The following is a 13,178-nucleotide window of genomic DNA, read 5'->3' on the forward strand; positions in this document are numbered from 1 at the left end:
GTGGGTGTTTCTGGGCTGAAACTGGCCGTTTTCTGGGAGTGTGCGGAAAAACGCAGGCGTTCGAGTTGCAAAACGCAGGAGTGGCTGGAGAAACGGGGGAATGGTTGGGCAAACGCTGGGTGTGTTTGTGACGTCAAACCAGGAACGAATGGGACTGAGCTGGTCGCAATGGCTGAGTAAGTCTGGAGCTACTCAGAAACTGCTAAGAATTTTCTATTCGCAATTCTGCTAATCTTTCGTTCGCAATTCTGCTAAGCTAAGATTCACTCCCAGAGGGCGGTGGCTTAGCGTGTGCAATGCTGCTAAAATCAGCCAGCGAGCGAACAACTCGGAATCACCCCCTATGTGTAAAAGCTGAGATAGAGCTGGTTACCGTTTATCTTGTGTCCTATGCCAGCATGTAGAATTTCATCTGAAAATGATTCTGGCACTAAATGGTTAAATAGCACACTATATTTATTATTTCATTAAGGGTGTGCTAAATTCAAATTGATGTTTATGGAATTATGTTCAGACAAAAGACAGAATGTGGCTAATGGGATCCAAGGACGACTTTCTGCAGAAACTCTATCATATCTGATACAGTTAAACAATCAGGGTCGAACTGGCCCACAGCGGTACAGGGGAAACCCCTGGTGGGACCTACAATCTTGGGCCCCACCTCCTCCTCCTCTACGGATCAGATACCAGACTGTGCACTTGAATTATATTTATACATATGTTACCTTAGGGTGGTATTCATGTGACCGCTGGTCAGCTGACCTTAGGGGCTTGCTGCACTCGCCCCTCCCCGCCGGGATCCCGGCGTCGGTATGCTGCCGGGATCCCGGCGTCGGTAAGCTGACCGGCGGTCAGGAGACCGCCGGTCACCAGTACTACACCCGTTACCTTATACTGCACAGGAATATGGTCTATTTTATACAGTGCAGTGCTGTGATTAATCTGGTACATTATCATGCATGGACTAGCAGTATTTACTATATATATATTTATTAAGGGGCCCAGACCATACACTAATAGTTACCCAAACATATGTAGTGGGTGGCCACACCCCCTCTTGAGGCTGGCTACACCCCTAAACACTGGCCTCTACCATTGCATTCCCCCAGTGAGCCCTTCATGCCCTAGTCCGGCACTGTGAACATTACACATTATATCATGTTATGTCTAGATTCGTTTTTGTGAATCTTGTGTTGCTTTGATCAGTAAATATAAATTACTAACCTGTCCCCAGGGGATGAATGTGAGGATCACTTATCTCATCTTCAACATGATGCATCTTTAAAGAGAATCCAGAAATGATCAGGTTCACCCCTCTCCCTGTACGTACACTCTAGAAAAGCTGCATACAAGGAAGTTCTACTTGAGTTAATTTGTTAACTCTGCAACTCCTGTAGTTAATGATTTGTTGCTGGTAATTACGTATGTATCTTTTGATACAGGAGTGGCCATGAGTGATACAATCAAGAAATCCAGCTGGAGTGACAGTTATTGGAGGAGAATTAGGCTGGGCATGGTGTATTCTCATGTAAATAGCATGTAACACGGTGACAGAGTCACAACATAAATGCACTAGACTCTGCAGTTTGAATTAAAAAGAAACTCAATTTCCAAATGAAGTTATTCTTATTTATAATTTTATAACACAAACGTTATTCCACTTTTTATGCAGTCCAAATGTTGTAATTACTGTTTATTAAATATAAAAAAATATAAGGTATCTTGCCAAATGTAAGTGTATTTTACACTTTCATGTTTGACTCAATTTTACTACAAAAAAACTTTTCTTTTAAAAAGTCACCTAATTTATAAATGAAATACTATACTTTTCTTTACATTAAAGGTGGGGGGGGGGGGGGGTATTTATTATAGCTCAAGAGAGAACTAAAATTGTGAGAGATGATAGCCAATAAGCTTCTGCTTTACATTTTACAGGTTGTGTTTGAAAATGAACTGGAGCTGATTGGTTGGTACTTTGTCTCTCACAATTTTATCTCTTTTCAAGCTTTGATGAATACCCCCTAAAAGTAATTAAATTTGCAAGTTTGTTGTAATTAATAGTTGTGGACACTACTGACAAAGCCAGTTCTGGGAGAAGCAGTCATTAAATTGGTGCCCTCCTCTGTTGTTAACATTTGTTCACAACTAAAACCTGGAGAACAAGATATATGCCAATTTCCCTCCATCCTCATCATAGGGAAAATTCTATGGGATTCAAAAATAGGATTTTAATTACCTACCAGTAAATCCTTTTCTCGTAGTCCGTAGAGGATACTGAGGTTCCATTTAGTACCATGGGGTATAGACAGGTCCACTAGGAGCCATGGGCACTTTAAGAATTTGATAGTGTGGGCTGGCTCCTCCCTCTATGCCCCTCCTACCAAGCTCAGTCTAGGAAACTGTGCCCGAGGAGACAGACATACTTTGAGAGAAGGATAGATAAGAAAAGTGGTGAGATTACGAACCAGCACACACAAACAAGAGGAAAGCCATGCTAACCAAACTTGAAACAGGAACAGCAACAACTGAACAAACCAGAATACTTAACCAAGTAACAGTGCAGGAAGAACGAAGCACCGGACGGGCGCCCAGTATCCCCTACAGACTACGAGAAAAGGATTTACCGGTAGGTAATTAAAATCCTATTTTCTCTTACGTCCTTGGGGATACTGGGAATCCATTTAATACCATGTGAAAGTACCAAAGCTCCCAAACTGGGTGGGAGAGTGCTGAGGTTCCTGCAGAACTGATTGACCAAACTGAAGGTCCTCAGAGGCCGAAGTATCGAACTTGTAAAACTTTCCAACTGTGATCGAACCTGACCAAGTAGCTGCACAGCAGAGCTGTAAAGCCGAGACACCCCGGGCAACCACCCAAGAAGAACCCACCGACCTAGTAGAGTGGGACTGTACAGATTCTGGACACGGCAAACTTGCCGCGGAATAAGCATGCTGGATAGTAAGTCTGATCCAGCGTGCAATTGTCTGCTTTGAAGCAGGACAGACAATCTTATTGGGATCATAAAGAACAAACAGCGAGTCCGTCTTTCTGTGACGAGTTGTTCTGTTCACATACACCTTCAAAGCCCTCACGACATCCAAAGACTTTGAAGTAGCAGAGCTGTCGGTGACAACCGGAACCACAATAGGTTGGTTGATGTGAAATGCGGACACCACTTTAGGAAAAAATGGCTGACTAGTTCTGAGTTCACCACTGTCCTCATGGAAAATTAAATAGGGACTTTTGTGAGACAAAGCCCTCAGTTCCACCACACGTCTTGCTGAAGTCAAGGCCAACAGTGTGATGGTCTTCCACGTACGATATATTACGTCCACCTCCTGTAATGGCTCAAACCAGTCTGATTGCAGAAACTGCAGCACCACACTGAGATCCCAAGGTGCAGTGGGAGGCACAAAGGGAGGTTGGATGTGCAGAACACCTTTCAAGAACGTCTGGACCTCAGAGAGAGAAAGCACTTGTTTCTGAAAGAAAATGGACAATGGACAATGCCGACATCTGGACTTTTATGGAGCCCAAACGTAGGGCCACATCCGCGCAGCAGAATAATTTCTGCTCCACACCAAGAGACATATTTCTTCCAAATACGATGGTAATGCTTAGACGTTACCCCCTTCCTGGCTTGGATCATAGTCGGGATAACCTTGTTAGGGATCCCTCTACAGCTGTTCAACTTCCATGCTGTCAAACGTAGCTGCGGTAAGTCCTGATAGACGAACGGGCCCTATTTCAGAAGATCCTCGCGAAGAGGTAGAGGCCACGGATCTTTGAGGAGCATCTCCAAAAGGCCCACATACCAGGCCCTTCTTGGCCAATGTGGAGCAATGAGCATTGCTTGAACCTTTTTTCCTTTTTATTTGTTGTAGAATTCTTGGGATCACAGGAAGTGGAGGAAACACGTACACCATCTGATAAACCCATGGAGTTGTCGTCTATTGCCACCTCCAGAATGTTGAGTGGAAGGATGACTTCCTGACTTGACCATCTTCCCTGAAACTGCACCCCCTGAGTGACTGCTTCTCAACCTCCGAGGCTTGCTTCTGTGGTTAACAGAATCCAGTTCTGAATTCCGAACCTCCATCCTGCGACGAGGTGAGAAGACTGTAGCCACTACAGAAGGGAGATCTGGCTTTTGGCTATAGACAGATCCACTGGTGCATGTGAAGATGTGATCACGGACCATTTGTCCAATAGATTGATATGGAAGGGTCTTGCGTGAAACCTTCCGAATTGAAGTGCCTCATAAGAGGCCACCATTTCCCCCAGAATGTGAATGCACAGATGCAGCGATACCCGGGTTGGCTTCAGGACATTCCGACCCATCGACTGGATTACCAATGCTTTTCCAATGGAAGGAACACCTTGTGTGACTCCGTGTCCAGTATAATTTCCAAGAATGGCAGCCTCTGTGTTGACTCTAGGTGAGATTTCGGAAGGTTTAGAATCCACCCGTGATCCTGGAGGAGTTTGGTTGATAGAGCAATGCTGTCCAGCAACCTTTTCCTGGCCGGCGCCTTTATCCGGAGAACGTCCAGGTATGGAATTATGTTCACTCCCCGTTTGCGGAGTAGAAACATCATCTCTGCCATCACCTTGGTGAACACCCTCGGTGCCATGGAGAAACAAAATGGCAGGGCCTGGAACTGGTAGTGACAGTCCTGCAGTGCAAACCGGAGATAAGCCTGATGAGGTGGCCAGATCGGAATATGAAGGTACGCATCCTTGATATCCAGAGACACTAGGACTTCCCCCTCCTCCAGACCTGAGATCACCGCTCTCAGAGACTCCACCTTGAATTTGAACACTCATAAGTATGGGTTGAAAGACTTGAGGCTCAGAAGTGGTCTTACCGAACCGTCCAGTTTCGGTACTACGAACAAGTTGGAATAATGGCCCTCATTCCGAGTTGATCACTCGCTAGCTACTTTTTGCAGCTGTGCAAACGCATAGTCGCCGCCCACGGGGAAGTGTATTTTCGCTTTGCAAGTGTGCGATCGCATGTGCAGCTGAGCGGGACGAAAAAGTTTTTTGCAGTTTCAGAGAAGGTCTGAACTTACTCAGCCCTTGCTATCACTTCAGGCTGTCTGGTCCCGGAATTGATGTCAGACACCCGCCCTGCAAACACTTGGACATGCCTGCATTTTCTCTACCACTCCCAGAAAACGATCAGTTGAGACCCATAAACGCCCTCTTCCTGTCAATCTCCTTGCGATCGGCTGTGCGAATGGATTCGTTGCTAGAAGCATTGCACAGCAACGATGCTCTTTGTTCCCGTACGACGTGCATGCACATTGCGGTGCATACGCATGTGCAGTAGTAACCTGATCACTGCGCTGCAAAAATCGGCAGTGTGCGATCAACTCGGAATGACCCCCAATATCCCTTGTTTAGTAGATGAGGTGGAACCAGAACAATGACCTGAGTCTGTACCAGTTTTTGTCAAGTTATTGTAAAGTTTTTGTAAAGAATTGTGAAACTGGCAAGCCTGATTTGAAGAATCTGTGAGGTGGGAGCCTTTGGAACTCCAGTCTGTAGCCCTGGGAAATAAAATCTATGACCCAGGGATCCTGGTACGAATTTGACCAGATGTGACTGAAGAATTGTAGTTAGGCTCTCACCGGACAGCCTCCCATGCTTTGCGGTCCACCGTCATGCTGAAGAATTTGAGGAAGCAGAGCCTGAGCTCTGTTCCTGAGCACCTGCTGTTGCTGGTATGCGTAGTTTACCTATTGCACCACCGGAGGACGTAGAAGCACCTCTGGATTTACCCTTGAACTTGGTTGTCCGAAAGGACTGAAACTTAGAAGCTAAATAAGTCTTCTTGGTTGAGGGGGCTGCGGAAGGAAGATACGTAGACTTACCCGCAGTAGCTGTGGAGATCCATTTGTCTTATTCATATCCAAACAAGGCCTCTCCTGTGAATGATATGCCTTCCACGCCTTTCCTGGTGTCCGCGTCAGCAGTCCACTGGCATAGCCACAAGCCCCTGCGTGCTGACACTGCCATAGTGGTGCTGCGTGCGTTAAGCACGCCTATTACCTTTATGGCTTCCACCATAAAGTTCGCAGAGTCCTGTATATGCTGCAGGAGTAAGACAACATCCCCACTAGATAAGGAATCTAACCCCTCAATTAGGTTACCTGACCATTTAGCAATGGCTTTAGTAATCCACGCACATGCAATAGTGGATCTTTGGGCCACCCCAGCAGCTGAGTGTAGTCTCAATTTTACCCTCAGCCATGTCTTTCAGAGAGGCTGCACCAGGAACAGGCAATACAATTTTACGTGACAGTCTAGAGACTGATGCGTCCACTATCGGTGGATTTTCCCATTTTTTCCTATCCTCCAGAGGAAAAGGAAAATATGAGAGCAAACTTTTAGGGATCTGAAACTTCTTATCAGGATTGACCTATGGTTCTTCAAACAGGGTATTCAATTCCTTTGACAAAGGAAAACTAACTGAGGACTTCCTTATTACATTAAAATAAGATTCCTCACACTCTGACACCTTGAAAGGAATGTGCAGAACATCTCTGATAGCTTCTATAAGAGCCTCTATTCCTGGTGACAGAGCTGCACCCCCTCCCCCCCGCCTCGGAGTCCACCTCCCCCTCCTCCATGTCTGACCTGTCAGCGTCAGAGTCAGACTGCAGGATATGGGCCAGAGATCGATTTTGCAGACAAATGGGAGGGGATTGAGACGCTGTTTTGGGGACTGAGTCTCTGTTCATAAACTCATCCACAGTCTGTTTTAAGTATTGTGTCTCTTTCTCATTGTTGGACAATTTTGTAGAAAGAGTTGAAATCATTTCCTTAAGAGAATTAACCCACTCTGGTTCAGCCCCGCTAGTTTGTGAACCCCGAGTACCCAGTAGTGAGCCCCCTGCAGTACAAGAGACATACTCTGCAGTACAAGAGACATACTCTTTGCCTGACATAATGTAAATCTAACAGCACACACACACACACACACACACACACACACACACACACACACGCGCACGCGCACACACACACACACACACACACACACACACACAGGAAAGGTTAAGTACAATTAACAAAGAGCCCTTCAGGGAGACACAGAGTTGTTTGGAGCCAGCCCCCACTGCGCCTTTATCGCTAATGCCAAGCTTAGCTGAGTCGCAGACTAAGTACCCTGATAGGGGACTTAGTGCACTAATAGTTGCTGACCCCCTCCTATGACCCCCTGGTACCGCTGAGGTAATCTGGAGTCACACTGGAGGAGTTGCGCGTCCCTGTCATGTCAGTCAGCGTCTGTGTCCACTGCAGAGGGAAAATGGCGCTGGTGAGCTGCTGGATCCTCTCATAGTGAAGCCCTGCCCCTTCAATGGCACGCGGTCTTCCCACTTTTTTTATACTGGCTGAGGAATCTGGTGCTTAAAATGGAGAAAACCATTTTAAGGCTGTTGTGCCAGTATGGGTACTGTGTTCAGTGTACGGGGATGCAGTTGTGTACTGTGTACGGAGACACATTCCGTCCCGTGCAGAAGCCATGCATCTCCGTACCCTCATGCCGCCATAATGGCCGGCGCCCCGCTAGCTGGGACGCCGGCTCAGTACTCACCACTCTTCATTCTTCTGGCTCTGTTAGGGGGGGGGGGCGGCGTGTTCCGGGAATGTACACTTGCCGTGGTGGGGCTTGCGAATAGTTCCCTCAGGAGCTCAGTGTCCTGTCAGCAGGGAACGGGGCCATTAACCCTTCATCGGTATCAGCCTGCATAATTTGGGCCAGAGTACGCTTCGGTGGACAAATTGCAGGGGTCTGAGATGCCTGAATAACCATTGAATCTCTCTTCTTCAGGTCATCTACAGATTGCCTTGAATATTGCATCTCCTTTTCATTTTGGGATAATTTGAAATATTTGAAATCATCCCTTTTAATGAATCTAACCAAGCAGGTTCAGATCCACTAGCCTGAGAATGTGTACTATCCTGAGTACACTGGAGAGATCCCCTAGATTGACAAAAACACTCTGCTGTGCATGATACACACTCCTTTGACATGATAAATGTAAAAGAACACACACAGACAGTGAGGAATAGGATAAAAGCACAGTTAACCCACACAGAGTCCTTCTAGGGAGACACAGAGTATCGGAGGCAACCACATACTGAAATACAAATGTAGCTGGGTCGCAAACTAAGTACCCTTATAGGGCTTAGTACACCAAAATATTGTGTGCCCCCCCCCCCCCTTGCTATGACCCCCTGGTACCGCTGAGGTGCTCTGGAGTCCTTGTGGAGGAGCTGCGCTTCCCTGTCAGGCTGCCTGTGTAAGCTGCAGATGGGAAAATGGCGCTGGTGAACTGTGGGTCCGCTCATAGTAAAGGCCCCACACCCGTAATGGCGCACGGTGTTCCCAGGTTTTATACTGACTGAGGTGCAGAACAGTGTAAGGTATGCCAGTTAGTGGGTAATAGTAGTGGCTCCTGTCACCCCTCACATCGGTCACACAGTGCATCTGGAGCCTGGAGTGCAGCGTGCATGCAGCGTGCATGCAGCGCTGCGCTCCTACCCTTATACCGCCATTACCGCTGGCGACCTGCTAACCCGGGACGCCGGCCACCTACTCACCACTCTTCAGTCTTCTGGCTCTGTTAGGAGTGGCGGCGTGCTGCGGGTCTGTACGTTCGCCGTGGTGGGGCTTGCGAATAGGACCCTCAGGAGCTCAGTGTCCTGTCAGCGGGGAACGGGACCATTAACCCCAGGGAGGTTGGGCCGTTCCTCCCCCACAAGTCCCACGAAGCAGGCAGTCTGGTGCCAACCAGACCTGCCTGTAAATAATAAAAAAGAAAATAAATGCAGAAAACTCTTCAGGAGCTTCCCTAAGCATGACCGGCTCCTCCAGGCACATTTTCTAAACTGAGTCTGGTAGGAGGGGCATAGAGGGAGGAGCCAGCCCACACTATCAAATTCTTAAAGTGCCCATGGCTCCTAGTGGACTCGTCTATACCCCATGGCACTAATGTGTATTCTCTATGACATAAGAGAAATATAATTTTATAGAATGTGTTTTATAAATGATAGCTATAAGCTAAACCATTACTATGGACAACTTCTCCATTACATGATATATGTTCCCCTCAAACATAAATGAAGGCAGCCGTACTGTCATTTCTATCACTTGACTCCTTTTGGATAATTAATGTGATTTGAAGGTGTGTTAAGAGTTAGAAGTCTGCCGATATACTGTATACTCTATGTAGTATATTTACTAGGGATGAGCGTGTTCGGATCTCGGAAATCCGAACCCCCTGGACTTCAGGATCCGTGTCCGAATCAGAGTCCTGCTCGGGACTGCCCACCAGACTCGGATCCCAGATTGAGGCAAAACGTCATCATCCCGCTGTCGGATTCTTGCGGGTTTTGAATTCCTTATAAGGAGCCGCGTGTCACCGCCATTTTCACTCTGGACTTGGAGAGTGAGGGAGACAGACATCTGAAAATTTTAAAGAGAGAAAAAAGGAATCAACTTAATGACAGCAGCACTCTTTCCCTTCCACAAGAAAAATATTTGTTCTTATTTTTTAATAGCAATATTGATACTTTATTAATACATCATATAAAATCAAGAAGAAAGTTCAATACCCATATGTGATGTAAATTTCTTCAATGTCATCACATATGATGTATTATATGTCCCCCTATTATATAGGGGTCATGTAGAGTGAAAGATAAGAATTAATGGAAATAGAATAATGTGTAGAAAACAAAATAAAATTTTGTGTAAGGGGATTTAAAAGAAATGCTTGTGCAGTGTCTTTATTCTGTATATTAATTTTACCTGTTATATTTCAGATTTGTTGTTCTGCTTGTCAATACCACTAGATTGTTTTTAGCCGTGATGTCTGTTGGAGGTTACAATTGTAACAATGTTTGCCTAATGTTTACAGATTCATCCTTCAGTAGTTATAAACGTTACATTTGTTTCTTTCATGTACCATTATAGAGATGTTTCTGACAACCCTGCAATATTAGATATAGTCCTGCTTTCTATATGCTGGATTGTTAAATGCATTCCTAATTTCTGGATGCTGGGTAATCCCAGCTATTATTCCAGCTAGTAATTTCTAAATGCTGGATAATTCCAGCTATATTATATCCAGGAATTGTGCCCATTTGAATGTCTGTACTCCCTACACACTTTATATAGGAGGCAAATTTTAATTACTGCTGTGTTATTTCTTCCTCATATGTCCAATTATCAGTGTTTTCTACTGTATATTCCTGCATGAATAACAAGCTAATATTGAGTTAAATAGCATGGTTATATATTCTGTTACTTCTTTATGGCTTGTTCTCTCACACTAGGACTGGATTATGAGTTCACCAATGTTTTGATGTATAAATAATTATATTAATAACGGATCAGTCTCAGTCCGTATGGTGCCTCAATAAACTCTCATAGCTGGAGAACTACATATCACAAATGTCCGTATTGCCCATATAAGATAATGAATACACAGTGATTGTTAAAAATAACTGTTCTGCAGTACAACTACTGATTATGGTCTAGATAATGGTGTAGGGATCATGGCATTACACGTGGAGATTTAAACTCCCTTAATTGCATCTATGTTGCCAGCATTCATCTACTTGCTGCAGTACATTCTTTATCCTTCCCAACAACACACTAGTAGGTTATCATACACACAGGATTAAGCATTCCTATTTTAACAGTACAGACAGCGCACAGAAGCCTATGTGCATTTCACTTTTAACTAAGCTTCGTCAGTTAAGTGGTGAAGTTAAGAACTCTCCCTGGAAGCTCCCGGGGAAGTGCAAGGGAAATTGCACTCGATTTGTGGGTGAGATATATCGTTGTAGTGTATGGGGCCCTTTAGTGCTGTATGACCTGGCTAAGTAGAGTGGGATTCAGGGAAACTTCACCCCGCTTCCAGGATCGATCAATACATTAGCGAATGCTGGGTGGATCCAGATGCTAATAGTATACACATTCGCCTCATGCATCTACAATGAACACAGATGCCCAAGTGAACACTGACGCACCAGTCACACAGCCGCCTATGCTGCAACTGGGTCCCCTTAGATACACAGCATCTCAGACGGAATCGGGAAATCAGTTCATGGCGGGAGATTCGGAGGAAACTGGTCATGAACCAGGGGGAGGGACGACCAAGGGAGCATCTGACACCCCACTGCTGACATCAACCCTAGGGATCACAGCCTCATACTACCCCTGGAGCCTATGATCCCTAGGGCCTAGCGCTGGTGCACCCTAGGTGGCAGCCACGTCAGCGACTGTTTGGTAGTCTCTTCCCAAAACAGTGCGGCTGTGTCCGTGTTCCCCCTCTAAGTGGAACCAATGCCTTACCTTCTCCCCGTGCTCCGGCCACAGCCTGGTAATGTCTGCTGGACTTGGTAGTACATCCGACACAGACGCCCACTGAAACAGCACTATACTCGTGGGTAAGCGTTGTCGCGACCCGGCAGGGAGTTGTTTGAGCGACTCTTTCTAAGGTACATATAAGACGCTTTTTAGAAAGATCGCTCAAAAAAATAGTAAGACTATAAAAATAAAATAAAAAAACTTAGGGCTGCTAAAAACCAGCAGCCCATTGACCGAGGTCCGGCTCCTGCCGCACCAAACAAAAAACTGATCTGCCTGAGCCAGGAGGTGGGGACATATGGACGGGCTCGTTGCATGCTGGGAGGCCAAAAGCTTTGATCGATTGGTGCAAATCCGCTGTCGCGTCATCATATCCCAATGTTATCCTGTGGATAACCTGTGAACCCTGCCGGAGAAAAATACTATGCACAAACAGGGCCATTTGTTCCCCTCAGCAGCTGATCCAGGCCCCTCTGGGCCATGCAACAAGCCCAGGCCATGCCACCCCTCTTGGCCTCCCTGGCAACAGATAACACACATATAACACATTTTATTATTAGACATATTGGTCAGGATGTAATGAAATCCGAGTTCAGCAGCCATGCGAACTCAGATATTTTTTTTAAAGGGGCAATCATGTACAAGGCATGGTTTAGCCTTGTACATGATTGCCCCTTTAAAAAAACATCCGAGTTCGGACAGAATCCCACACGTTCACCGAACTCGGACTTCATTACATCCCGGCCTTGGAATTGTCTTACAGAAGAATGCCTAGTGCATCTTGTATCTGTGTCTTGATGACAGTTTATACGAACATGCTTTAATGGGGCTGAGTATGGGTAACCGGCGATTGGGATCCCGCCGGTCACCATACAGATGCCGGGATCCCGGGGATTAGAATTCCGGCGGGGTAGGGGGGTGGTGGCGGGGGGTGAGCGCAACAAAGCCCCTTGCGGTTTCAGTTTTATTCCCACTCTACGAGTGGGAGTAGTCCCTGTTAGCATGCCGACTGTCGGGATTTTGTGGGGGCGGGATGTAGGCATCAGTATTGTGACTGCCGGTCACATAACTACATCCCCTTTAATGCACCTTACTAAACACATGTTTTCTTTGAGTGTCTGTGATTTCCTGCAATGTTTCTTTTGTATTTTCGATTCTACTGTGTCCTATTCAGAGTACACAGCATAGCTGCACTGTTTCCCAGGTAATACTAACTACACAAGATTGCTGCACGACACAAGTGCTTGGCTAGAAATGCACAGAAGGCAGCCAGTGAGATAAAGCAATGTATTTACTGTGAGGAGGAAGTATGCAACATAATAATCCTTTGGGTACAAAATTCAAAGGTAGGGCCGGTGATGATGAAGCAAACCACTTGCAGTTGGCTGATTGAGTATGCACTGCGGGTGCTGATAAGCCCTGTCTTCATTGGGGGTCATTTCGAGTTGTTCGCTCGTTATTTTTTTCTCGCAACGGAGCGATTAGTCGCTAATGCGCATGCGCAATGTCCGCAGTGCGACTGCGCCAAGTAAATTTGCTATGCAGTTAGGTATTTTACTCACGGCATTACGAGGTTTTTTCTTCGTTCTGGTGATCGTAATGTGATTGACAGGAAGTGGGTGTTTCTGGGCGGAAACTGGCCGTGTTATGGGTGTGTGCGAAAAAACGCTACCGTTTCTGGGAAAAACGCGGGAGTGGCTGGAGAAACGGAGGAGTGTCTGGGCGAACGCTGGGTGTGTTTGTGACGTCAAACCAGGAACGACAAGCACTGAACTGATCGCAGATG

General features: G+C 46.1%; 1 protein-coding gene across 2 annotated transcripts in view; it reads right to left on the minus strand.

The window, feature by feature from the left end:
- Positions 1–13,178, minus strand: part of TMC4 (transmembrane channel like 4) — a 194,820-nt gene that overhangs the window by 179,046 nt on the left and 2,596 nt on the right. The window contains exons 2-3 of one of the 2 annotated variants that reach the window (XM_063942866.1): positions 9,258–9,481; positions 1,225–1,279 (exon numbers count right to left, since the gene is read on the minus strand). In XM_063942866.1, coding sequence (XP_063798936.1) covers positions 1,225–1,279 — 55 coding nt within the window. In that variant the 5' untranslated portion in view covers positions 9,258–9,481. Of the gene's footprint in view, positions 1–1,224; positions 1,375–9,257; positions 9,482–13,178 lie in introns of those variants that run through there. The other variant, XM_063942865.1, reaches the window with a different exon arrangement.

Source organism: Pseudophryne corroboree, chromosome 10, assembly GCF_028390025.1.
Source record: "Pseudophryne corroboree isolate aPseCor3 chromosome 10, aPseCor3.hap2, whole genome shotgun sequence".
Taxonomy (NCBI): domain Eukaryota; kingdom Metazoa; phylum Chordata; class Amphibia; order Anura; family Myobatrachidae; genus Pseudophryne; species Pseudophryne corroboree.